Source organism: Syzygium oleosum, unplaced genomic scaffold (genome assembly GCF_021117445.2).
Source record: "Syzygium oleosum isolate NSW1041296 unplaced genomic scaffold, Sole_v2.1 Sole_v2.13, whole genome shotgun sequence".
NCBI lineage: Eukaryota > Viridiplantae > Streptophyta > Magnoliopsida > Myrtales > Myrtaceae > Syzygium > Syzygium oleosum.
In genome coordinates this window covers 661,132-687,515 of record NW_026607497.1, presented here as the reverse complement: position 1 = coordinate 687,515, position 26,384 = coordinate 661,132, and the positions used below count along the sequence as shown (strand labels likewise).

Genomic DNA, 26,384 nt, shown 5'->3' with positions numbered 1-26,384 from the left:
AGATGAGAACAACTTTGTGATTTGTAAGTTTGAAATTAGGAAAAATAATACCTGTACAGTTATTAATTTCTCAACGTCGACAGTAGCTTTCATTTAAAAAAAATTATCAAACTAGTAACTTCTCGATATTGCTAGTGATTTATAATATAGAAAAAAGAATGAGTTTGATTTAACTAGTAAATTATTTGATTCGACCGGTAAGCTTTCAAATAAAAAAGCAACTACCCATGTCTATGGTTAGCATTATTCTGACGTGATTACTAACTTTTCTTTATGGCCGCGCAATTCTCAACAGATCTCTAGCTAATCATGTCCACACAAGGACAATTGGCGAAAGTTCAAAGATTCAATCGTCCGCTGATTATTAAAAGAAAGTAATTTTGGGTCAGACATGTCTTTTGCTTTCTTTTGTCTGTAATAACGGGGCTGTCTCAACGCGACTTTGACTTTCTTTCTTTTTCTAGAAGGGTTGACCGAAAAACTTAAAAAATCGGGAGCTACTTCTACGTACACACCGAAACCTAAATACATACATAAGATTAGTGATAATTGTATTAAGCCTGGTCTATTTAATCAATTAAATAAGGTGACAGATAGAATTAGACAGGAAAATCAAAGGAATAATTACATAAATGATCAAATGCCGTTCAAGAACTTTTGATTTGTTCAATGTAGTCTCCGAACTTTAACTCAATGCGCGATGTCATTCCTAAACTTTTAATTTGTTTGATATGATAATAAATGTTCAATATAGTTCCCGGATTATTATATCCGTGAATTCAATCTAGTCTTTATTAAAAATTCAATGGCGGCATTGTACATAAAACTAAAATTCAAGGATCACATTGAATAAATTAATAGTTTAGAGATAATATTGTACGAATCATTTATGTCATTTTTTTCTAGAATAAACGAGTCATTGAAATTCTTGGTACAGTATTCACGCGGTCCGTCTCACCAAATCAACGAAAAAAGATCGAACCTTTCCTTGCCCGCGTGAAGCTAGACATTCTATCCAGAGCGAAGCCGACGTGACATGACGTGTGACACGTGTCGAAGTGGGTCAAAGCCAAAGCCAAAGCCAGAGCCCGCCAAGTCGCCCGCCACCGAGTAGAGCCCAACGTCGTTCCCGTCACACTTCTCCTCTCCGTCTTTCAAATCCCACAAAGCTGTTTGATTCCTTCTCCGCTTTGCTTTTGCGGTTTCTTTTTCCTTGGCTTCGTTTTACTTTGATGGCACGGTATCGCCCCATTTATTATTTCTCCAGAAACGTTCGCCCATGTTATATATTCCTTCTGCTTTACCAACCTCTCCCCTGTTTCTTTGTTGCCCCATGTCTCCGCGTTTGCTGATAACAATTTCGTAGTCTTTCCCATTTTCCTCCTTCACCTTTGTCTGACCGGATGGTTTGTTTATTCTTTTCTCGCTTTTGGGTTTGATTTGCTTCTTTGAACCACAAATCATAGGCCACGAGTTTCCAGAGAGGCAGTCGGGATTGTCACGTTTGAATACCTTCTTGGAAGAGACGAGAGTTTTGCTGTTGTGGTTGTGATTGCCGTAGATGGATACTTAGTTTGTAATCGAGAGTTGTTGCAGTTGAAGAGGGGTACGGAGAAATGGACATAACAGAGGTTACACTGATACACCATGTGTGCATTGTGATGCTGGTGCTCTGGTTGCTCTGCAAATGCAATCTCTGCCATCCGATTACCTTCATCGTCTCCATCTTCTATCTGTACTTGGTATGAGTCACTTCTCTCGATTCCCTAACCGCTTTTCTTCCTCTATTTTTTTTTTTGCCGGGTTCGCTCTTCTTTTTCCTGTATATAACAAGCAAAGAGAGCGAAAAAAGTGGAGGGTTGTGGAAGGGCCTCCACTTGAGCTGTACATGGAGACACTATATGCATTTGGTGGATATGAGCCTCGTGCGGTAGCTCAGATTCCTATCGCATGCTAAAATTGCACGAATTCTCTCTCTCTCTCTCTCTTTCTCTCTCTCTCTCTCTCTCTCTCTCTCTCTCTCTCATGAATGCGCTTCTGCTTTCTTTTGGAAGGTTCAGGAGAATTACATCACGAGATTAAGGAAGAAGTTACAATTCGAGGAGAGGAAACAGTCGTATCAGAGACGGGTATGCTGGCAGTTGGCACTTTCTATTCAATTGTATATTTTCCCTAAATAGAAGATGGGTTAAGGGGGTTCTGTTGCCTTGTTGCTGTGACCTCAGTAAGTTTTGTCTGGCCCTTTTGCTCTTGTTTAGGTGATGACTGATTCGGAAACGGTGAGGTGGTTGAACTATGCAGTGGAGAAGATATGGCCTGTGTGTTTGGAACAAATTTCCTCACAGAAGTTTCTGCTTCCCATTGTACCCTGGTTCTTGGACAAGTACAAACCATGGACAGTGGTATGGTTCCTACTCAATTTTAAGGCAGTATTTCACTGTTTGACTAGGAGAAAAGCGCTATTCTGCTCCATTATGCAGAAAAGCGAATTGCATTGTTAATTTCCAAAAGTATACTGTGCCACAGCTGGCAGAAATTAAATTTTGGGCAGTCTCAGCACCTTCACTTTATCTTCTGGAGCTAGCTAAAATTACTTACCTTGTGTTGCATACGACAAAGAAGCTCTTGCTTATCATCATCTGCTAATTTTCATGCTTTTTATATCATTACTTTACATGAGAGAATGAGTTAAATAATAAGCATGTGGACATGTTTTTACAAAATTTTCTCCCACATATATCTGTTGATGCTTCACAACAGAAGGATTTTTCTTTGCAGAAGGAGGCCTCAATTCAGCACCTGTACCTTGGAAGCAAACCCCCCTTATTTACAGATGTTCGCGTTATTCGTCAGGCCACTGGTGATGACCACTTGGTGGGTACTATCATGTGACAGTTTCTAGATTTCAAAATTTAATTATCTTTTGAATGTGTGTGTATGTTTGAGTTATGACTTGAATATAATATGATGAAGAGAATCTCTCTATATCTATGTGCAGGTCTTGCAGTTGGGGGTAAATTTTCTCAGTGCAGATGATATTAGTGCAATATTTGCTATCAAGCTAAGGAAAACATTTGGATTTGGAATGTTGGCGAAATTGCATATGACCGGTATGCATGTGGAAGGGAAGGTGTGACAATGAATTGAATTTTCTTGCTGTTTAGAACTTGGAAGCTTACTTCTTTTACATGGTTAGTTGGAAGTGTACACAATTGTCGTACATTTTATTCGTTATTACGCCAATCATGAGATCGGCGCTTGTTACATACAATTCTCACAAGGCAATTCTAAACATGAGTCTTATATAACTGTTGAAGTATTGTCCCACATCGTTTGATTGGTCCTAAATGCTCTTTATATTTATGTGGTCTCCCTCCACCTATTAGCTTAAGGTTTTGGATTGGACTTTTTAACAATAACAGTAGGTAAGAAACATGAGAGGAAACTGGATACCAATTTTCTTGAAAGTGCACAACAGCGTTTAGATCCCATAGAAGATGAGAACCACCGAATGACTACTTATGTTTGGCAAAATCTAGTGCAGTCATGTGTACATCAGAGAACTTGAGAATATTGGTTGTATTGTTAGTGTGATCCCAAACGTGTTACTAGAAGCAGATACGATGCAATTCCTTCTCTTTTCCAGGTCCTACTTGGGTTAAAATTTATTCCAACCTGGCCTTATCTTGGACGTTTACGAGTGTGCTTTGCCGAGCCCCCATTTTTTCAGATGACTCTGAAGCCTATGTCCTCGTATGGGCTTGATGTGACCGAACTTCCTGGTATTTCTGGATGGATTGTAAGTTTTATTATACTTTATGGATTGTGAGTCGTGATTTTTTTTTCTCTTTAGCATGTATTGCAACTGACATCTGTCTATTTTCTTTTTCTTGGGTAGGATAAACTTCTTTCTGATGCATTTGAGCAAACGCTTGTTGAGGTAAAAGTTTCATCTCACAGTTTTTTGGCCCGGCTGAACTCACATTTCATTGTTCATATAAAGTGCCTGATCATATCATCATCTGCATGGTTGACGTTCTCTCCCTTAGCATGGTTTATAAGTGTTAGCTACAGACTGAGTATTTGCGTCGCCATTGTGTTGGTTGAGTCCTTTGGATTGACTTTGGGAAAACTATTTCTAATACAAGTTTTGTTCTGCTCGAGTTTTCAGCCTAATATGCTGGTGGTTGATGTGGAGAAACTTGTTGCACCTCAACAAGATGGTAAATCGCAGCAAGGTAACATACAACGGGATTACATTAATGTCTAAGTCCTCAAGAATTTGTCTCGTAAGAATTTAATATCTGAAAGCCTTAAGAGTCTTTTCATTATTGAGACCTTACTCTCACAGCTTGTACTCTGTTAACCCATTTTGCGCTGCCAACTTACTTGTTATCTGATGCGGTGGTGTAGGCTGTCTACAAGCTTGATATATTCTCAAACTTTCGATCACTACTATTATCACTTTTCTATTGATTTATGTACTGAAAGATGATCTGTACATCTGAGATAGCATGAACTTTAATCCCAGAAACTTGGTTCTCTGTGGATGTTAAGGAACCTGTGGCTTATGCCAAAGTGGAAGTCATAGAAGCATCTGAGATGAAACCATCTGATTTGAATGGTTAGCTCATAACCCATTTCATTTCCTGTAATTTCCATGGCACTGATTGCAAAATTTGAATGCTGGCACTAAGCTTTATTATCAATTTGTTCAATTCTCACTTTGTAGGATTGGCTGATCCATATGTGAAGGGGAAGTTGGGTCCTTTCAGATTCAAGACTAAAACACAGAAGAAAACGTTAGCTCCTAAATGGCACGAGGAATTCAGGATTCCCATCATCACATGGGAAATGCCTAATGTGCTAACTCTGGAAGTTCTTGACAAGGATCATTTCATCGATGGTGATCTCGGGTTTGTGCTTAGCCTAGATTAGCAAGAAAAGATCTTTGTTGTTTCCGATTCTGCTATGGGACATTCATTTAATATTTAGTAAGTAGAGTCATGGTTGAGTCCAATATATTTCAAGTGCCACACAACTGTAAAAAGGTTTGTGCATTTGTTACTGGGAGATTTTGTGGTTTAATACTTAACTATTCTACCACTCCCCCTCACGCTCAGGCTGGACTTTGGCCTAGTTCAAAGCGTGGAAATATTTAATAGGGAGGCAAATAAGGCACCTAGAAAGATTTGAATATAGGACCTTCTGCTTTGATACCATTAAGATTTTGTGATACTACTGTCAACTGTTCTAAAAGCTTAAACTGTTAGATTCAGGCTTGGTTTAACGATTCTAACAATTACTGTTGTGGGAAGTGTCAAGGCAAAATGTATCAGCATGGCACTCCGCTAATTCCTTTCTTGGTTTCTAACTTCAATGGAACGTGGAGCCGGCAATAGTTAATATCTTATGTGGCATTTGAAGCCTCTTGCTGTTGGTGTGGATCTCCACTTGTTCTACAAGGGTCACTAATTGCATTGCCATTAGGTGTCTTTCTTAGGGTTACAATTTCATTTGTCTAGATTCTACATGTATTTATTTCTGTTACGAACAGCATTGATCGATCTTGAGAAAATCTAAAACCTTAATTTTCTAATAATACTCTAATTTCCAGTGCAGATTACTTGCTTTGATCGTTGAACTAACCATATATGTCCGTCTTATTTTTTTTTGGTCGAATATATGTCCGTCTTAGAACAAATTCTTTTAGTTCTCTCTTTCGACCAACTAAGTACTCTGTTTATCCAATCTTTCAAAGAAATTGCTTTTATGGATTGATGTGCTGACTTGACCTTTTTTATTCCTTGTAGAAATTGCTCTTTAAACATTAATGATCTTAGAGATGGACAGAGACATGATATGTGGTTACCTCTTCGGAATATTAAAATGGGGAAGTTGCACCTTGGCATAACTATACTGGAAGAGAGTGAACAGGTAATTCTCCTCAAAAAATTTCTCAATGTTAAAGCAAGTATCGTTTGTTCATGACCTGATGCACTCTTTTGACAGGGGGAAGTTTTTTTATATACTGGGGAGTCAATCAACAGAGAAGATAAAGGTGATTCACTTGCAACTGATGGAGCTAATAGAGGTCCCTTGCCATCTTTATCGTCACAAGATTTTTCGAGATCAGAGGAAGAGTTTGAACCTATTAATATAGAAGGGCTTAAAGAGATTGGAGTATGGATTTATCACCCGGGGTGCGAGAAATCACAAATATGGGAACCAAGGAAAGGGAAAAGTCGACGCCTGGATACACGAATTCACAGGGAGCCTAACGTTGCTCATTCTAATGTTGCTGAATCTGTCAGAAGTGCTGGCAGCAAGATTAAGGATGACCGGGATGATAAACATTCGAAGAGCCCACTTTGGAGGGGCATAGGGAAGATCGGTTCAGTATTTCGGAGGAAATATAAAGAGGAAGATTCCAGCGTTGTTGGACAGGGAATTCCATCTCCACTTGCTAACATAAAGGCGGTCAATTCAAAAGAGATAGGAGTCAAGTTAGTTCTCGAGGATGGCCTTTCGGGACCAATGTCATCCAAGGTTCCTACAGAGAGAATTTCGAGTCCTACCAAGAACGAGAACAGATGCAGTGAGAAGGGAAACATGAAAGATATGGCAAAAAGCTTCCCAAGGCGAGCCGAAAAATCTGCTCGCAGTGGGAAGCATGTGTTTCCAAGAAAAGGACCGAGGAGATCCCAAGGTGACCCTTCGTCATTGACAGGAACCACTGTCTCCTTGGAATCAAGTTACTCTGGCGACGAGTCTCTCTTGCCTCCACTCTACATTTCTAAGGTTGAAGCAATTCCTATAGACTCTCCCTCTGCATCGGCTAGTGGTTCTAGTAATTTCCCTAAAGCCTGAACACGGAGAAGAGCTTCAGTAGTTTTATGACTGACCATATAATGAAACACTATCCTTGTGGGTTCTGTTGCTGGGCCCCAGCATGACAGTTGCAATTTAACAGCTCAGGAGATATGCAGATAATTACTTGATTGAACCACAGCTCAGACACACAAGCATTCTGACACTAACAAGATAAAGTTGGAGGCATAGATGATCAAATGCCTAGACCCTTGTAGCCAAATATGCTCGGTCTATCAGAGAGGATTACAAAACGGTTTTTGGCTAGTGTGGAAGATTCTTGTTGATGTGTGGGTCTTGTATAATTCTGTAATGTTTTGTCAATATTTAGTTTTGTAAATCATATCTGTACCGGTCATGCAACCATCCAGTCTATTAGAGGTTGGCTTTTTACATCCTCTATAGCTTCCGTTTAAATCTTGCTGGCTGAAATTTTTTGGTGCGGCTGCTACTAATGTCCTCGTTAGCCTACTTTTTTTACTCCATTGGATACCCTTGACTGCTTAACTAACCAATTAGGTACACTACATACTATTGAAAAGAAACAAACTAATTTACTAACCCGTCAAAGATGTAAATGTAGGAGTTGCCTTGTATGTGGTGTCTTTAACCAAGGACTCATATTGCGTATGTATGGAAAATCAGAAAGAAAAACTACGAAGTAATTTTCTGATTTAGCCCAAATTTTGTGTTTTCTTTTCGCTTCTAACGGCCGATGAAGTTTTTGGCCCTTCAGCAGTGAACAACTGAAGAGAGATAACTGCTTTGATCGGCCGTTAGAAGCGAAGTCATTGGAGCATAAAAAACTACCAAGCCAGACTCTCTCAAGGGTTAGAGTACTCGAGACAGTTCAACTATCGATGCCACTGATCCGGAAAATTTGATCAAGTGTCACTAAAATGGCATTCATTCTCACGACATGGGAGTACTGACATTTATCGAGCACTACATATTTCCTCGATATGCTGGACATTTAACTCATATGCAACTAAGTTCCATCTTGGGCTTTGTCTTTGTCTGTTTTAAGTATCTCAAGTATCAAGCGTAGAAAAGCTTAGAAGAAACAACACCCTTCTTGGTGAAATTACGACTCCGGCTTTATTCATTGGTGTCAGCCTCTAGCTGGAAGAATACATTGTATTGTAAGCTTCTCTCGTATTTCCAGTGCATAAAAATTACTGGAATCGGTCTTCTGTACATTGCTGTTTTTCATTTTTTCAAAAATATTACAAGGGGATTACTAAGAATTAATTACTATACCGGGACCAAGTTTCATGCCTGCCTATTCTTTTCGTTCTTCTTTCCATCAAGAATCGAATATATTTCCAATTGCCGGTTGAAGGCATCATTGAAGAGGAAGCGAGTTTGGAAAGCTGATATAATTGGCAACCACGCTAAACAAGCCATCGGTGCAAATAGAATGACACCCATCCCATAGTCATATGCTCTAGCCATGACAAGGGTGAATTCCCATAAGAACGTATTCTCGATTTTGGGTCTCACTGCTTGGCCAACCTGACAAATGGAAGAGTCAGACAACAGAAGAAAGTCTGAGGAAGGGAAGAAAAACAGGATTTCTTTAATCAAGCTCACCAGTATCAGCCCCCAACCGGTTGGCAAGAATGCTAGACAGCAGACAATGATATCCATCAAAGATAATTTGCAGACGATGGAAAGAATTACTATGATGGACAGCACACCGAGGAAAAGGAATGCTTTAAAAAGCCTGTAATAAAAGTGGTACTTAGCGCTGAACTTTTGCTGTCCCATGTTCACACCCTGCATAGATGTTGAGGTAATTTGTATGCTTAGACAAAATAATTCATTGTTGCACTAGAGGTTCCAAAAAAAATTTTACGTTTCGTTATTAAATCCTAACAAGAGCATTATTCTCTCGCCTTCTGATGCAGGAACAGAAGTTTTTAACCATGTATGGAGGGTCAAGCAATACAACTTTGAAGAAGAAGTACTTACCTTGATCAGCAAGAATATTGCAAAAATGACAACCCAAGAAAGGACATAAACCAGAAAGTTCTTGCTCTGCTGGGAGATGTCAAGGTGATACACGAGACCATACTGATATAGGAAAAACCTCAGAGACAGAAGTATCTCAATTAACCTAGAACTCAGTCCCGAATGACGAATGTGAGCTTGCTCTTCATACCACCACGATTCCCAACTTTTATCTGGTTTAACTCCTATTCCACCCTGCAGATTGATCCACTTGTTCCAGTCTTTCCAGTCATCCACAATCTTATCCCAGGTGAACCCAGAAGGATTAAAAAGAAATGGGGCAAACAACCAAGTTATAGACATGAACCAAATGGAATATGTGATTAGCACATAGGCCATGCTGCTTTGGTATGACCGTCTAAACAAATCATAAACGATCAAAAGAAGCAACAGTTCAAACCCTTTAGTAAAGTGGCTCCGTGAATATAATCTGTAATTCTCTGAGAAACTGGCATGAAACACCACAACCTTCCTCCCAGTTGGTCTATACTTAGCACCCCCACACAGAATCGTCCGACCATAGTAATGAGTTTTTGTTCCAAGAGAGAAAGTGAAGAAAACAGCAGCCAGCTGCAACTGCATGAGGATAAAATCCTTGAGGGCCATAAGAAATCCCTTTTCAAGTCCAATCTCCATGACCATTGGCAGGCCAGTTAAAAGCCCTAACTGAATGAAAGATTGTGATCCAAGGGCTGTTTCCAATGATTGTATGTTCTGAACTCTAGCCTCAAGAATGAGCGCTCTCTCCAACCCACTAAGTACTAGGTAGAGCTGGCCATACAGGAAGACATAGATTCCAATGACAGAGATCTGCCCAAACACATCAAAGACAAAGCCGAAATTAGATTTAATCATGGTGCTTCCAAGCAAAAAATGTAGAGAGAGATTATCATCACTACAGGCAGCACATGCCTATACGAGAAATCAAAAGATGATTAGAACAGCTTCCATATAACAAATATATCATCAGGAAAATACAACTCGCATTAATGTAAGGGGATTGAAATGAACAACTTCCACATAGTATCCACTTCTGGAATAACTTCAAATATGTTACGTAATCTTGGGAAAATCTGACTATACTAATTACTATTATCAGCAACCTACTATGGGGGTGTGTACAACTAAACAGACATCCAGTTTTCTTCTAGCTTTAATGGTCATATTAATTGTAAAAGTAAAATATCCTTTTAAGCAAGTACCAGGCTATTGAAGTAAAAGCCAATGGTCGTGAAGTAACATGATAGCATCCGGAAGAAATCAAACTGCTGTCCTAGCCGGTATATATCACGGCTGAGAGTCTGCTCGCTGTTCCCATTAGCCACTTTTGCTTCAAACTTTGAGATCTGATTTAGGCCTACATCACGACCTTTTCCTACTTGCATGTACTCGTGATAAGTAATACTCCCTCGCCGAAGAGTACAGTTGAATCCTACAAAAGGAACATGTCAGTTCGTCCTTTATCAAACTGACAGTTGCCTGTTTCTCCCTACCCCCACACATGTGGAAAAAAGGAAAGAAGACAATTGCTGGATCAAAGAGTACAACATTGACAAAGTTATACCAGCAAATACATCCTCGCTCAAGTTGATTGTCTTTGACGCTTTGCTTATACCACCTCTAGTAATGTGAAATATCCTGTCAAATACATCGGGATGTCCGTAGTGGAATCTTACCCTGCCCAGGAAATCAAGAAAAATTATTGACCTAAATTACAGGGGGATAAAGTCGATAGAAAGAAAGAGGAATCAAAGACAAAAGCAACAGAAGTTAGAGTAAGAAAGCCTTCAGCTGGAATCATGCTCATAAAGCTATTTGAGATATAAAAAAAAATTATAGTTCTGGAATATCTTCATGAGAACATAATTCTTGGATTTTGGCCTTTGTCAAGTTAGCTACATCCAAAAGTTAATTATACACCTGCATGGGCAAGCAGTCCATTTTGGAGGATGAGATTGATGAAACAACATATCCGTACCTGAGAGGGTTGGCAAGAAGCCTCTGACCAATTGTGACAAAGCTTGTCTCTTGATATGACATGAACCAGGCTAAAGAAGAAACACTGCAATGTGGAATAAACACATAAATTGAGCCTGCGCTTATACTCCTCAATTTGTACGCCAATATTTACAAGAACAAAACATGGACGGAATAGCTTAGGAATCCTGAATGAAGCGTTCAGCGTGATTCTTCTAAATATACAACAAAGTGACATCATTCAGCTCAACATGTTCCAAAAAGAATGTAATTACATCCGTTTTTTTAAAGGAAGGTATCAGGGTTTAAAATTCCCATTTTGATGATTCTAAGGAAGTCGTGCTTAATAGGGAAAAATTTCAGAGACTGCAATAGGAACCTGTCCTTCATATTGTCATTTCTTACGGTTTTAATTCTCCTTAATATCAGGCAAGGTCAACTTATTTGGTGTAATGGATGCTGTATACCTGGTAGATTTCATAATGCTATTCAACATGTTTCACACATCTTAAGCATCTTAATCGTGGCCATATTCATTTTCATATTGCTATAACCTGTTGACCCTCTAAGTGCAAAACTATTAGTACTTCTCCAAGCAATTAGGGCCCCACTGGTGGGAAAAATAATTTAAAGCACCAAAACATTGGCTAGTCATCCAGATTACCTTCCAGTAAATATGTGTTCCCTGAGTCCGAGTATAGTAGGAGGGCGATGTCCTTTCTTCTGGTGGAATTCTTCTAGAAGGTTTCTCATCTTCATAGCTTCCTCCAGATAATTGTCCTATTAAACCGAGCATCATAATCAAACAATTGCCATGCCCGCAAACTCTTTTTTCAAAAAACCGCACCTACTTGGTTCATATCAATTGTTTGAAGAGCTTCACCGCGAGTGAAAATTATGGCATGGTTTTGATTTTCAGGCTTTCCTTCTCCAATTCTTGGTGGACCAGGAAGTTTTATGCGGTATATTTCCTGCAAAAAATTGCTATCAAGTATCTGTGACGTAAATTGGGATCAAATGCTTTTGATAGAACAACATCGTTTGAGGATGTAATACAAGCCACTGAACAGTGGTTCAATAATGAACTTGATGCTATAGTTGCTGAGAAGAATTTTGACTTGAAATGCTAGTTGAGGATACAGCACAAATGATGTGCTCATTTAACTCAGTTCTAATCTTTTTTTTTATTTCTTTTAGGATGATTGATACAATTTCCTTCTTTCAAGCATGAAAAAAACTTTGAATGCAATTGTCAATGTTTTCTTGAAAATGGATAACTCCTTAAGGAAACTACACTAAGTTCTGCGATGCTACCTGATCAAAACCATTGACAGCTTTTACCAATATAGACGAATAAGTCTTGCTAGGCTTGTCGGCCACAATCTCTTCTTTCTCCTCAATATGGGCAACACGAAGTGATGGATACCTTCAAGCACGCGATCAACAAGGTAGTGTTAATAAACTACCAAAATGACAATAATTTGAATACGTGGAATATTTAATTATCGGAGTCACTTTTGTTAGTTTTCGTACGACATTACCTTATCATCAAGTCGAGTACGTCTTTTGCATGGGGATCTCCAGAAGACTTTTGTGACCCATACATTTGACAGGATACTACATAAGTGAATTTTAGGTCCGCCAGAGCCTCAAGTTGAGCAGATAGTGCTGGATTTTCTCTTGCAACAGCATCGCAACCTTCAAGAATATCTGCATGGAAACAAGCAAAAGGAGAGAATATTGCAATGAGATCAAGGAGTGGCTCTGGGGATGTCACCACCCAGAAACATTGCTCTAACTTGAACTTCGAGTTTAGATTATGAACCTTCCTCTCCTGCCATGTCAAGGAAAGCTTGAAGTTTTAAGGCTTCCCTATAGTACATCATTCCACGGACTGCACTCAACCTCAGAAGTTCAAGGTAAAAATCGTAACTGCGTCCTTATATGAACTTTCGTAGGCTAAAATTGCATTAAATGCGGCAAACTTTACCTGTTCTGCTCAGCGTTTGCCCTCTGAAAGAAGCCCAATTTCTCAGCTCCTCGCAATTTTGATCTTTCAATTCTTTCACATCTCCAGAACCCATGCGTTCCCCGAAGTTGCTCCACTCATCTATGAAATAGAAAGGAACATGTAAGCCAAAAGCTACACTTGAGGGAATCAGACGGCAATCACACAGAAGTGTCCTGCATGGTAGAAACCTGGATAAATTTTTTTCATATAATGGATGATGGAAACTTCTTCTTGGCTGGAATGGAGGAGCTCCTTCATCGAATAATTGATGTCTTCCATGTAATGTGGAGTTAAAACACTGTCAAAGAAGAGGCATTGGCTCAGAGAAGAGCCACAAGCAATTATCCTTCAGCTGAAGTGAATATATCAATTATAGTATAACTGAACAGAAATGATAGACCATCCTATCATATTGAAAACTCTAAAAAATAAATATGTTTATACACTTCAAGAACGTGATTACACTAGCTTATCTTCTCGATATGAACAATACTCGAAATGTGTCTTTTTGCATCCTTGTTGTTTAAACCACCACAAAGCTTCGAAAGAAGTTGTTCTTCATTGGTCCATTTGGATTAATATACGTTTCCGTCTCTTTGGAAATTAGTCTTATGCTAGCAGTAGTTATATCATTTTCTTTCAATAGGGCAAGGAGGTTAGGGCAAATAAAAGTTTCACCTAGATATAAGTCATGTCGCTCACTGCATAAACAGAGTTTACCTAAATGATAGCATGTTGCGTACTGTCGGAGCACTAGGCATATCCATAAAAAGAGAAGTAGCAAAGAATGATATACGTCTTCGAGCTTCTAGATTAAAGGGTACATCAACTGCTGCATCTTTGACGGTCAGCAGAAGATAGAAACGCTTGATCTGCCATACAAAGTCAAAATGGTCACATTTAATTACGTGTACTTAGCCACAAATATGTGCAACATTAGTGCATATTTTTTTACTGGTGAGAACAAATACTAAACTTGATCTTAGACAAAAGGCCAAGAGAGGTATATCAAACCACTGCATACCTTTTGATATTGGGTTCACCAATCATTGGATTCATGTTTTGGGAAGGGGGGGGGAGGGAAGAGAGGGGGGGAAGACAGTAAATGGCAGCAAAAGACAATAAATAAGATGTACCTGCTCATTCAAGGGGCCACTGTCTGGCAACGGAAAATGAACAGAATCCTTGCCAGCAGCTGACTCGAATAACTCTGGCTCAATTCTTTCAGAGAAGTAAGGATACTCATCCTCTTTTTGTTGAGAAGCGTCCAGTATATCCAATATTCTGGAAGCAGGTAATTTTCAATGAAGGAAAGCAATTGAACTAGTTGTAAATTCAGTAGAGTGAATCCAACCAACCTGTCACCATGTATCATCATGTCTTGGGTTACAAGCTCAAAGATGTCTTGAAGTACTTTCACAACCCTTCCACGATGGTTCTCATTGCCATCAAGCTATGCAATTCATAACAGAAGAGTGCTTCAGACAGTAATCAGTACAAGTCATTCCAGAGGGTAAAAAATCAACCTTAGAACTGCAACAATTACCAAAAGTTCAAGCAAGTCAACAGCTTTGTCTCGCAGAGCTGGAAGGCAACTCAAGTTGAAGTCCTTCAGAATGGTTGATCCTCCGATGCTTGCATCAATTTCTTTGAGTATGCTAGATACTACCCTGATAAAGAATTTTGGCAGCACTTTCTAAAGCCCAGAATTAAGCAGATTCACGACCACAATCAATGTACAAGGACAGAGAAAATAAAGATCCCTTTATCACTAGCTCAGCCTTTCTCAAATAAAGGCCACCAACATAGATATATTTATGAAAAACTGATATCAATAAACAGTAGAAACAGACATCTATTTATCAGTCAAAGTTATTTCACAATTAATTAACCCATCTATTCCCTAGTTTTGCATTATTAACATTGCAAGTGGATTGGAACTGTTTCTTCCAACTACATGTGAGAAACTTCACGTACTACTGTAGTCCACCACATTTCATACTAATTTGGAGGAAAAAGAAGGGTCAAAAAAATGAAGAGCTACGAAGTCGTAGGATAAGATATGCATACCCCACCTCCCAATAAACCGACTCTCATTAATTGTACTCAATGTAAAAAGTCAATGACATTATCTCTCTACCTTTTCTCTGTATCTCCAACAGCAAGAAGTTCGACGATATACTTCATGGACTCGAAGCACTCTTGCACTGCATAGTACATGTTCTTATCCTTGCTTATTTTCCTATAAAGATTTTCATCCTTCCCCACAAAATCTTCAGCAATGCACAGTGCTGTTGCAAGCTTTTGAAAATGGGGTCAATTGTCAGTAGGGAACCAACGCAGATAAGAAAACTCGGAGAAAGAAGTAACATCACATTACGTGACAGTACCTTATTAGCTAGAAGAAAAACTGGCCAGCGAACTTTTCCCAAAGTTTTCTCTTGGGGCAAGGGCATCGCCATCAAATCTACTTCCCTATTCCAAGAAGTGTGTTTATGTGATTATTTTTTAAGAAGGGACCTTAAAAAGTACTCAGCAAAGAATAAAGCCAACCTATCACTTATCAAGTCCTCTAGTCGAAGCTTGCGGATAATTTCATTCCATATCACAGCAAATTTGGCTGCGTCACTTGTTTCATTTCCAGAAACCTGAGAAAATTTCCGGATTGGGGGTCATGATACTAATAATAATAATAATAATTTTTTAAGAGGACAAAAAGAAGTATAGAAGTGTTGAGGCCTCCTACCTTTCCAATTTGGTCACTGAAGTACCCTTTTCTTTTGCCCTTTTGCTCCTTTTTCGATGGTGGTATTATGCGAGCATTGAATGCAGAAGGCAAGGAATGGAATCTACTCCTTAGCATTCCCAAAGTCCGGATCTACATAGAGAAAAGGAATTGAGACCTCTAACAGATAAATTTCGGAGGAGCTATAAATCTTACCTCACCAAGATGATGCAGAATGCCGTAGACACCACCAAAAATCGTACAGAAAACAGAGTACCATATCTGAGCATCCATGAAATACACCTAAAGATAGAAATTAAATAAGAATGTCTGAATACATTATTCAATGTAAAGTGACGATCCAAAAGTAAAAACATCTATAAATTCGACATATCTCAAGTTTAACATTACTTTCCAATGTCACTGTAAGCAGGAAGAGTAGTGCTTTAGATATCAAATGATGATAATGTAATAACATTCGAGTTTCAAAAACTAGCCTAAAAAAAGTTCGATCTAGAAATTTGGACATAAACAAAGACTACTGCCCCATTTGTTGGTCGATACTCACAACTATTACAGGTGCCCATATTGCCATGATTGCACCAGCATTACTCCGAACTGGAAAATTACAGATACTTATTAGGTTTGCCTTTCGAATATAAATTCCAACTTTGAAACACAAATCCAAGAAAAATAGGAAATCACCTTTTGGGAAAAGTTCATGCCAATCATACTCGACACCAATTCTCATAATTTGTCTGGTTGGTGTGATCAGTGGTTTTATCTGCAATTTGTTCAATAATTGGGTGACAAGTGGCAGGTCAGTCGTATTTAAAAACACTAGTAATGTCCTAAAAAATCATATGGAACTATCTGCAACCTTTGTCCTCTAGAAAGCCAAAGGTTCATCTTTATTTGTTATATGTAAGTGTTTTTGCCGATTGCAGTTTCTCATCTCAGTTTCCATTGATATGGCCGCACTCCAAATTATAGAGATAACATAAAAAGAGGTAATTCATCTTACTTGAGCAAGTTTGATAACTCCAACAAGAGCAGAGAAAATTACTGTATTCAACACTTGATAAAATTAAGCACGTTTAATAATCATAACTACTTTTGACTTAAAAAATTCAATGAAGTCAAAAATCACTGAATTAGCTAAGTAATGATGGGTTACTTAATTAATTCATTAGAAAAGGCATCCAAATAGGAAATAAAATCTTGCCTATTCCATTGCTAAAACCTACCAATAATATTCGCAGTTCTATGATTGGCAAGAAAAAAATGTTATTCAGTACTAAATATTCAGTCATGATCAAACTATTTTATTTTCATTTGCAGCAGTTAAAATGGTCAACTCCTAAAATTCAGAAATTTTATTTACAGCAATTAATTTTCAGTTTTACCAAACGGGTTTTATCCATGTCAGATGGCTGCAGGACTAAGAAGGCCAGAAATATAGAAAAAAGAGCAACCGAGGACCAGTGCGGTACACATGTCATGAAATGCTTTCTTATATAGTTGCAGATATCAGGCAGCAGATTTATAAAGTCGAGTTTTTTAAGCCAACAAATAATACTCCTGCCATTGTGCTTAAAATTATGCAACTCAAAGTTGACATGCGTAATGTACAGAGTTATGAGAAGAACTTATGAACAACGTTTTGGAACCACATTTTGATAGTAATTCCATTATCACTCTAGTCTTCATTCATTCTATCTGCGAAAATCCTCACCTCAAAGAAGTAGCTGAATGAGAACTTGCTGGATAAGACCAGCAACCAGAACAACGTATACCTACATCACGAGCAACCAATAGGAACAATTTATGAAGAACAAATTCTCAAGAAAACAAAGCTTCAACAGAGGGAAACAGAACATACTTCAACTGGGAAAGTTGGCTCTCTTGCATCCCACGCCCAATAAATAGCCTAGGCTACAATATAAAGAGATAAGCTGGCACTTGTGCACAAGATCTACTGACGTAATTCACTTTTAAAAAGTCATGCACGATATAAGGGGAGTTTTCAACGAGTCATTACGTGAAATACAGCTAATCAGGACAATAAGGATCCACGACACTCTAGTCAAACTGGTAGTTACTGATATTTATAGCAAAGTTGATGTTGTATAGAGTCAGATGATAAACGTGAATGATCACTGCCACAGCAAAGAGGAAATTGAGGCTAATCTTGAGTCCTGCAAATATCTGAATTAGTGGACTCAGTGTTTTCACTATACTACATCTAGTGTTAAGATGGATAAACATTTGGATGGTACACATGAGGATTGTATGAGAAGGAACAAAATTTCAGATGGCAAAACCATCACTACTCGGAAAATCATGGCAATAAAGTTCTTTGAGAGAGATTTCAACAGGAACTCAGTTACCGATCACTACAATTACCCGTATGAATTTTCTGGTGGTTCATTTGAGTCACAGTTTTCAAGGTAAACTCAAAAGTAACAAGAGAATGAGAAGTCAAAAAGAATCAATTCTTGTAATTTGACAACATATGATGTTATCATTCATGATCCCTTTAAATGCAGTCAAGAATAAGCTATTTATGCTGCTGGATACAAAATGGCTTTGATGAGAGGTCTTAGGAATCGAGAAGTACCTCAGTGAAAGAAAACCATAAATCTGCATCCTGAATTACCTTTTTTGTTGGGAAATTTCTCTAAGGCAAGGTCCATAATCTAATTATTAACTTACACGTTATCGGTATCTACCAAATATCAAGACACCACTAGTTCCCTTGTCAACTGCAACAAATTGAAACAATTGGATCCAGTGATGCCATAAATTATGTGACTGCACCAGCGCATGACTAGATCCGATGCAACAATTCCTAAGCATGAATAGAAAATGTACTAAGAACAACCAGTTACTAAGCTAAAACCCTACCTTTGTCCACCAGGATAGTATTGTGCATATACGGCAGTTTGAGACTTCGATATAATTTCTAACAGCAGGAACAAAGAACAACACCATCTGGACAGCATTAGACATCATATATATTCCAACAGCAATCATGTATGGCGAAAAGCACAATTCTTTAAGCCAGCTCCCACTTTGCATGGAATAACAAGTATATTTTTTTCTTGACTTAGCATAACATGTAGGAAGAATTATCGTCCACATTGCAGCAACCGCCAGGTTCAACCAATGTCTAGTTCTTTCCAATGAATCCATAGTGTTCCGCAGTTTCCATGTGAAGGCAATGTCAATGATAGCTGCAGGCAAGATTTCTTCTCAGAATTCTACAGTTCATAAGTAGACCATTGGTGTGTTTAATTTCAATAGAAATCCATGATAGCATTGTCGATAAAGGCAGATCAATATTGAGAGGCAACCATTCCTATTTATCTTCCGAGTTACACAGTCATGTAAAGTTCTTAAATGTACATGCTTTCATTATCTTTTGGCTTTTCTGATCGAAACTCAGAGTGAATTCACATACTAAAGTTGCCTGACTGTTGAGGGAAACCCTTTCTCGACTAATGTGATGACAAAAAAGGAGTACGCTTTAACTGATAGAAATATTGCTTTTCAGTACTTAGTAACTTGTAATAATTGATCTACAAAGAAATGTCAAACATTGCATTTTAACTAAATAATGCAGCCCGCTTGGAGGAACAGGTGTATGACAAAAATCGCTTCATTCTTGAGGGGTAATTACATTTATCTACCTAATTCAAGGAACGGAAAAAATGCTAAAGCTATGCATGATGCTCGAGCAGATGGGAAGAATTATTAGGCAATCAAAAGTCTTTACTTTTTATTAGAAGGCTGTAAGAAAAAGGAGGCAGGAGGTGGTAAGGGTATTTTCCAGAATTATTTCTACGAGAATCCGCCTCTGATTCTAGTCGCTGCTTGCTTCTTATAGTTATTGTCAGGGCAATTGCACTTGAAGGTATTCGGACAAGACTTCAACTATAATCAGTTATGAATCACACACTGTTCTGAGGAGTGCTACACTTGCCCTTAAGATCAACGAATGCAGCCAGAGACATTCAAGACCCAAATAAAGATGAAGACGAGATGGAATACTAGACCTCGAAGGAGCTTAAGGATTGTAGAAGTAATGAAAATGCTCAAGACATCCTCAAATATTCCTTTGTCAAACAATTGAAGAGGAGATCCCAAATCATGACAGGCCATGATAATCATTGCCTAGAGAAAAAGAAAGATCAACTTATTAAAGAAGCAGCAGAACCATCAGAGGAAACAAGAAGTCACTGGACTCCTGTAAAGACAGTAGACACACCTGAAGGATCAGGATTAAAAAACTCCACATTCTGTCAAAGCTCCTAAAGATTTGCCAAAATGACCGAATCTCAACAAAATTTGTCTTTCCCAACCATTTTGGTTCACAATATTCCTCCTTAGAACCCTGTGAAATAAATATACAAGCTGGAAAAGCAAAATCATGGATATAAAGTCATGGAGTGCTGGGTTCTGATTGTTGTCTAAAGTTGAAAGGAAAAATAAAGAAGAGAAAAGCTACATACATGTTCGCAGTTCAAGAGAAGTGATGAAGTGCACTCACCTAAAGAATGCTGTGACAAGAAACATAAGCTATCACGCATAGATGTTTATCAAGGAATCTCCCAATAATCCTACCCCATTTTATTCAACGCAGTTCATATTTCGTAATGAGGATATTACCCAACCACAGATCATTGACTTAACTATTATCCTAAAACTCTACATGTTTCTGCCAAGGCGATAAGGAACATGAAAGCCTGAAATTCCCTTGCATGATAACTGAGAAATCATGTACCATGAAATTATCTCATAGAATTTCAAACAATATAAAAGATAAACCAGAGATGTCTCGATACTTTAATTGCAAAACTTTGGCAAAATCGAAAAGTGAAGAAACAGACACAAAAAGGAGGGACATGTGAGGGGATATAAGCTAGCTTAGCACCTTGTAAGTTGTCGATGTAAAATTTGGCTCTTTAAGTCAGTTTATAATATATGTCTATTGTCAAGTGCTAACAAAAGAAGAAATCAGGAAACAGACATTATCCTATGGATGCTTGTGCCAAGCTAGGAGAAAAGTTAATTACATACAATGAAGCATATGCCTCAAACAACAGAATGTGTAAATGTCTATTCTAAAAGCCTGGAACACTCAACGACATAAAAAGGGGAAGTATACATTTCAGACTAGTCAATAACTTTAATGATTTCTTCCCGATACATCAGAAGACTGATTAAAATGAAACCAAATGCTGACGGGACCAATGCAAAAGCAGTATAGCTTACCCCTAGTTCTTCATCATCATTATCTCCTTTCTCCTTCTTTAGTTCAGCAGCATCATCTGAAACTTGGGGTTTCTGACAGCCGCAATTTTGTGAAGGCTTTACATGGAAGTAATCACGGTCCAAACGCATAGGCCAACCTACTTCAAAACAATCGGGAGACCTGCAGATTCATGTAAATAGTGACATACTTACATAAGTTTGGAAACTCTAGCTTTTGAGAACTTCGATATGCAAAGCACAGATTATAACCAGAAGTACTCGTTCAGATCATCGTAGTTCCTCCAAGTAAAATGGTGGGCTGTCCCATTTTTGTTTTTCTCGGCCTCCTAAAGTTTTGCAGGACAAAAAATTTGTAAGAGAAATAGGAAAGTTCCAGAGCATGGCATACAAAAGATCTAATGTACTTACATCATATATAACCCTGTAAATTGGGGTAACTACATTGTTCAGGAAAGACTCTGGCCCTCCTCCATAAGCTGGGATGACCTCCGATGTCGGGCTGGGAACACCGGTTAATATACCATGTAATTCATTTGCCATCTGACCTTACAAAGACCAAATAACAAATGAATTCACCCTATGGCTAGGTGGGGCAATTAGTATAAGCAAACAGCAAAGTAAAAAATAAAGAGAGAAAATTTTCCCAGTAGATTGATGTAGACTCTCAACATTCTCTGCTCCAGGTAAATCAGGTCAAGGTTACAACTCGATTATAGTCCCTGCTAACTGAGGTCTTAAGCAGTCAATCCGGGAATTACTCCATTTTAGTTCACCCCAAAAATGTATGTATGCAATCAAGGAAGCCGCGTACAAAACACATTTGAGACGAATGTTAAAAGTTAAGTGTTCCAATTCTTGACAAGGTATACTTTCCAGTGGAGACATCTCCTAAGCACTTTTCATACAAATTAAGCATTCAAAAACCCTAGATATCTAGCCCCGTCTTGATTTTGGAAAAGCCCGAGAAATTGTACCTTTTTCTTGAATTGGCAATCAACTTTCAACTGTTCTCTGTTTGAAAGTCATTCAACACAAAATAATATCCTAAAGACTAACAGCAGGATCAACTAGCATGGGGAAACCTGCACGACCCGAGAAGATTTTACCAACTCAATTGCAGGTCCCTCTTTGGTCAGCAGGAAGAAAAGGCAAGATGGCTGTACAGAAAAAAACCTGTATAGTCCATCCATTTTAAGCAATGAATATGATTATTTAGTTCAGAGTTTCATCTAACGCTGTGCACACCCGCTAAAATTAAGGGTTGCATTCACTGTCACACCAGATTGACATGAAATGGACAAATTACATACAACTGAGCAAGCAGCATCTTCATGTCTGCCAATTCAGAACATAAACATAAGATAGAATTGACTTACATGATGAAAAATATAACAGAGACACTCAGGCATGAAGCGCAAGTTTGCAGCCTCCCCCCATATAAGAAGGTGAAGCCCTATGTATAGAAGTTTATACTGTTGTGCATCCTGTTTCACATTAGGTACTCTGCATGTACACATATTAGCATAAAAATAGAATAAATTCACTGGCTTTTTATGAGCAAAAGCAAAATTTCAAGATGAAAGTGAAATAATAGGAGATTATAGGTGACAATAATTCCATGTGAAGGAACATGAAGGACTATACTGACTCTTCGTCTGGAACAGCTTAGACAGGAAATCCTACCTGATATTGCTCGTTTTCCCCAAATATTTGCACCAATTTGTGTAATTTTTGAAGAATTTCTTCATTAGTTCTTCTATTGCTGCATCTCCTAGCTAACCGCATCAAAGAAGCACTAAATGAACATAGGAATATTCGACCAAAAAAAAACAAAAGAACATAGGAATTAACTTAAATATCTGCAATTTATGACTTCTAATACCTTTGAAACTAATGTCTGGTTCTGATTGTGCCTGACATGGGCATTAGCGAGGAGGAGAAGAAGATGCTCCCTTTGGTTTGCCACATTCCCTTCCTGTGAAGAGTAAGTCTTGACAAGATTAGAACTAATATTGGACTGCATGTCCATCAGGTGAACCATCACATCCACTTTGCTTGCTTGATCGAATGGATTTCCTAACAATATGCCAAAAATAAACTGCACCGATCTAAGAATGTCAACATATCATTAATCACCTGGAATCCAAAGAAACTTTGAAGCAAATCAAATAAATCCATGGAAGCTGCATCTTTCTGTAAATCTTCAAGAGAAGGTAGACGACAAATACTACGAAGTGCCGTAACTGCAGCTTTAATCTGTAACATCAGATTGGATACCTCATACATTTAGCATTGGCAACCTTAGTGTAGAGTACTAAACCCCAATGGACTAACGCACTAGCAAAATGGTAACGAAAGAGTAGCATGTCCTTAAGACTAATGAGGTAGTGCAAATAACTCTTTTCGAAAGTTCTAGAGACAAGCCATTGAAAGATATCCACAAAGATATACAATGTTTCTAAAGGAAGAACTTTTTCATGGCACTAGACCTCTGGGAGTTGCATAATTGCTTGTTGAGCACCTCCAGGATCGAGTGGAAGAATGTTATAGGGTACATAGAAACTCCGATCAGTGGCAGCCTGCAGAACAAGAAACAAAGAGAAGAAATCAAGCACAAAAGAGTATATCATAGATGAACGTACAAGCAGGACACGCCATCTCAATGGCCAATTTGTAATCAACATCAATATATCCTATTTCAACAAAAGCATTGAGGAAGAGCATACCTGTAGTCCTGCTGCATCTGTTAATGTCTTGAGTACTTCAAACAACACTTGAGCAACTGTTCTTACAATGGTCATTTTTTCCCTGTGATTGTTCAAAAATTAACTTTAGCACAGGCAAGAAACCATATCTCGTTATGCAAGCTGAAAAGAGGTACTGTTGTCATGAAACAAATTCCATCACAAATCCTTACTTATTGTTTACATCAACTACTCCAACATTTTTGATGATATAGTCCTTGTATGCATGATAAACACGTCTAAGTTCACGTATATCACTCTCTTCCCTACGTCTTGCTATGGTAACCTCTTCATCCTGAAATTCATAAAAAGAAATATTCAACCAAATTGAGTCAGCATCTCTCCACAAAAGTTGATGACTATCAATCATGAATACGACACAATCGATAAGAGTAGTAGCTCAATAGCCAGGGTGCATAAGCACGATAACTTCTAGGAGTATAAGAGGAAAATAGTCATCAAACCAAAGTTCCATAATAAAAGCCATTTCTACAGAGATTCGCAGGGGAGGAGTAAGATGCAACAACTACCTCTAAAGAAGCCTGTTTCCACTAAGTGGGAAAGTAGTAGGATGCTCATACAGAATGATGATGTTTAGATACTCAAGCTTCTTCCTTCCTTTATCAGACCAGACATGAAATTTTTGTTTCCTACAACTGAAGAATGATACACATTTTGAACCAGCTATACCAGAGTTATATATGGATTAATGAAACCATGATTACCAAGCTGAAATTATTTTTAGTTCTGAAAAAATTACCTAGGAAGGAAGGAAGGAAATTTGTATGCATCCACGATTAACTAAGGGTGTAGAACTGATTATAGTTACATGGTAAACAAGTTCAATGAAAGTGAACATGGTAATTGATGTATTGCACAGTCAACAGGCGGAGTCTTACAGCTTAGACTGGTAGTATCAGACTTAAATTGATAACATGATAGTCATTCATTACCATTTGATCAGATCGAGTAGCAATTATTTATCCTCGTCCATCAAACAAAATTTTGTTGATCGATATCCTAACTCATCCCTATGCTATCACTAAAGTTGGAAACAAGCTAACCTCTTTTTACAGAGAGTGAACATGTGCATGCGTTTACCTGTTCGAGTCGCTTTAGGAGAGAAGTTTTGAACTGCCGGACACCCCGTCCAATAGAATTACAGTCCATTTTGTGTGCTATTATAAAAGCATGAAGCCGGCCTGCCAACATGCCAATAAGATCCAAATGAACAACACAAAAGATGCTTACAGCCCATGATCGAACTTCCTTAAGCTACTGTGCTCCACCAACTTCAGAACCAGATAAATCACCCCCATCACATGAAAGTCGGGATCAGTCAAAAAACTGAGTTTTCAAACTTCAAGATCTTTTGAACTCCCTTTCTCTTTGACACGTAATTGTAGATTTCAATGTTGAATGATGAAAATTGTAGTTGAAACTTACCATCAAGAGTGCTATTGAACATAAAAAAAAAATTGGACCCTGTTCCACTTTGCATTGCTATATCGTGTAGCCTAGTTTGAATGGAATGCTAAATTGCTGTTAAAGTTTTCATTCTGACATATCAGTCAACTAGTACTTACCAAACCTTTGACACACACAGAATAATGTCAAAGCTCACTCTTTATCAACACCAAGATGACCCGTGAGGATAAACTTTGAACAGCTTACGATTCTTCCCATTCAAATTTCCTTTATAAAAACATCAATCTTTTTTGAAGAAAAAGACATTCCACGACCAAATTTAAACTATCTTACATAGATAAGCAATACGAGGCTCCTCGGGTTCTATCAAATTGGCGACGCGAAGGAACTTCTGAATCTCTGGAGACAATGTGACAGGCAACCTCTCGCTATCAAAGGGCTCTGGTCTATACTCGTAATCATGGCCAAAAGTGATAGACCTCGTAATGGGTCTCGCACTGCTGCTACTCGCCGAAGCACCAGCAGCATAACGCCTTTCCTCTGCCACGGGAACGAAATCTGCAGGCACAATCTCAGACATGGAAGCGAAACACAGAGCGACAAAGATAAGATGGAAGGTATGACTGCGGAGGTGTATATAATTGGGATATCCCGCATTTGCTTAACGTGGTGTGCTTCTTCTGCTTCACAGTGTGTGCCTTTTGCCTTTGCAAAAAGCAGGCTTCTTTTGGCGCTAATGGAAAAGAGGGTGGCGAAGACTGAGGGTGGCGAGAGAGTGCTGGTAGCTTTTTGGCCCTGCCCTTTTGCTTTCACGAGTTGGTATTCATGTTTGGCTTCTGCTTTTAAGCTTTGATTCAATGAGAGGGACGTGAGACATGAGGAGGAACAAGGGAAGAAGTAGCCAAGCTGGTTTTTTTAATTACAGGAAAGGAAGAGCGGGCGGTCAGTGGATCTTGCTTACGTGCATGCGTTGCTCCTCCTCTTATTACTTAATCAATGAAGAACAGACTTTTCCTTACTTCAAGAAACGTTACTTTTTCCCCTTTCTGTTTTTTTTTTTTTTGGATAAAATTAAACCCTTTATTTAGGTTATGTCAAAAATAGTCTTCTTCTTTATAAAAGGGATGAACTAGAAGGAAGGTCCCCGGAATCAGTGAGATTTGCCTAGGGGAATGTTAAAAATGGTCTTGTACTCTTGTTCACTGTTTAGTTTGATCGTTGAAATTTAATGTTGATCAATTTGATCTTCGTTCTTTTTTTTTAATAGAATCGATGTAGTCCTTTAAGTTATTGTGGTCCAATTCGCATTTGACATGGCAATTCAACTTAGGGCCCGTTT

General features: G+C 38.4%; 2 protein-coding genes and 1 non-coding gene across 6 annotated transcripts; 1 reads left to right on the top strand and 2 right to left on the bottom strand.

Annotated features, from left to right (window-relative positions):
* Positions 1-1,121: 1,121 nt before the first annotated feature.
* On the top strand, positions 1,122-7,337 carry LOC115681309 (C2 domain-containing protein At1g53590-like). 3 transcript variants are annotated; one of them, XM_056316866.1, is made up of 13 exons: positions 1,122-1,240; positions 1,467-1,742; positions 2,055-2,129; positions 2,259-2,402; positions 2,779-2,874; positions 2,999-3,130; positions 3,647-3,799; positions 3,899-3,940; positions 4,172-4,238; positions 4,532-4,624; positions 4,733-4,916; positions 5,814-5,937; positions 6,013-7,337. In XM_056316866.1, the coding sequence occupies exons 2-13, from the start codon at positions 1,617-1,619 to the stop codon at positions 6,868-6,870; spliced, it is 2,094 nt and encodes a 697-aa protein (XP_056172841.1). In that variant the 5' UTR covers positions 1,122-1,240; positions 1,467-1,616; the 3' UTR covers positions 6,871-7,337. The 3 variants fall into 3 exon arrangements, with proteins under 3 accessions (XP_056172841.1, XP_030461085.1, XP_030461084.1); XM_030605225.2 differs by having other exon boundaries at positions 1,124-1,742; positions 2,061-2,129; XM_030605224.2 differs by having other exon boundaries at positions 1,126-1,742.
* A 424-nt stretch (positions 7,338-7,761) lies between these two features.
* LOC115681274 (putative callose synthase 8) lies at positions 7,762-25,839 on the bottom strand. 2 transcript variants are annotated; one of them, XM_030605166.2, is made up of 41 exons: positions 25,379-25,839; positions 24,719-24,819; positions 23,791-23,912; positions 23,600-23,681; positions 23,363-23,452; positions 23,010-23,129; positions 22,756-22,848; positions 22,557-22,648; positions 22,250-22,376; positions 21,282-21,413; positions 21,123-21,199; positions 20,874-21,033; positions 19,867-19,992; positions 19,655-19,772; positions 18,504-18,832; positions 17,479-17,531; positions 17,332-17,392; positions 16,302-16,380; positions 16,165-16,214; positions 15,813-15,899; positions 15,618-15,749; positions 15,425-15,519; positions 15,262-15,346; positions 15,012-15,172; positions 14,418-14,541; positions 14,230-14,324; positions 14,008-14,155; positions 13,592-13,743; positions 13,060-13,169; positions 12,851-12,970; positions 12,686-12,754; positions 12,402-12,570; positions 12,175-12,286; positions 11,712-11,831; positions 11,525-11,640; positions 10,862-10,945; positions 10,448-10,560; positions 10,086-10,315; positions 8,845-9,693; positions 8,464-8,649; positions 7,762-8,385 (listed from the first exon to the last, which is right to left on the bottom strand). In XM_030605166.2, exons 1-41 carry the CDS (start codon positions 25,623-25,625, stop codon positions 8,143-8,145), a joined length of 5,859 nt encoding a protein of 1,952 aa, XP_030461026.1. In that variant the 5' UTR covers positions 25,626-25,839; the 3' UTR covers positions 7,762-8,142. The 2 variants fall into 2 exon arrangements, with proteins under 2 accessions (XP_030461026.1, XP_056172840.1); XM_056316865.1 differs by lacking the exon at positions 11,712-11,831 and having other exon boundaries at positions 25,379-25,838.
* On the bottom strand, positions 13,687-13,878 carry LOC115681314 (U2 spliceosomal RNA). Its single transcript, XR_004005780.1, has one exon. It is a non-coding gene; the product is annotated as a U2 spliceosomal RNA (small nuclear RNA).
* Positions 25,840-26,384: the final 545 nt, after the last annotated feature.

Bases quoted from the DNA above. Each gene is read 5' to 3' on its own strand.
- LOC115681309 (XM_056316866.1), top strand. From the start codon at position 1,617: ATGGACATAACAGAGGTTACACTGATACACCATGTGTGCATTGTGATG. The intron at 2,403-2,778 runs GTATGGTTCCTA...TTTTCTTTGCAG, and splicing joins AGTACAAACCATGGACAGTG to AAGGAGGCCTCAATTCAGCA. The intron at 5,938-6,012 runs GTAATTCTCCTC...CTCTTTTGACAG, and splicing joins TACTGGAAGAGAGTGAACAG to GGGGAAGTTTTTTTATATAC.
- LOC115681274 (XM_030605166.2), bottom strand. From the start codon at position 25,625: ATGTCTGAGATTGTGCCTGCAGATTTCGTTCCCGTGGCAGAGGAAAGG. The intron at 22,649-22,755 runs GTATTAGAAGTC...TGATGCGGTTAG, and splicing joins ACCAGACATTAGTTTCAAAG to CTAGGAGATGCAGCAATAGA. The intron at 19,993-20,873 runs GTAAGCTATACT...TTTATTTCACAG, and splicing joins ATGATGATGAAGAACTAGGG to GGTTCTAAGGAGGAATATTG.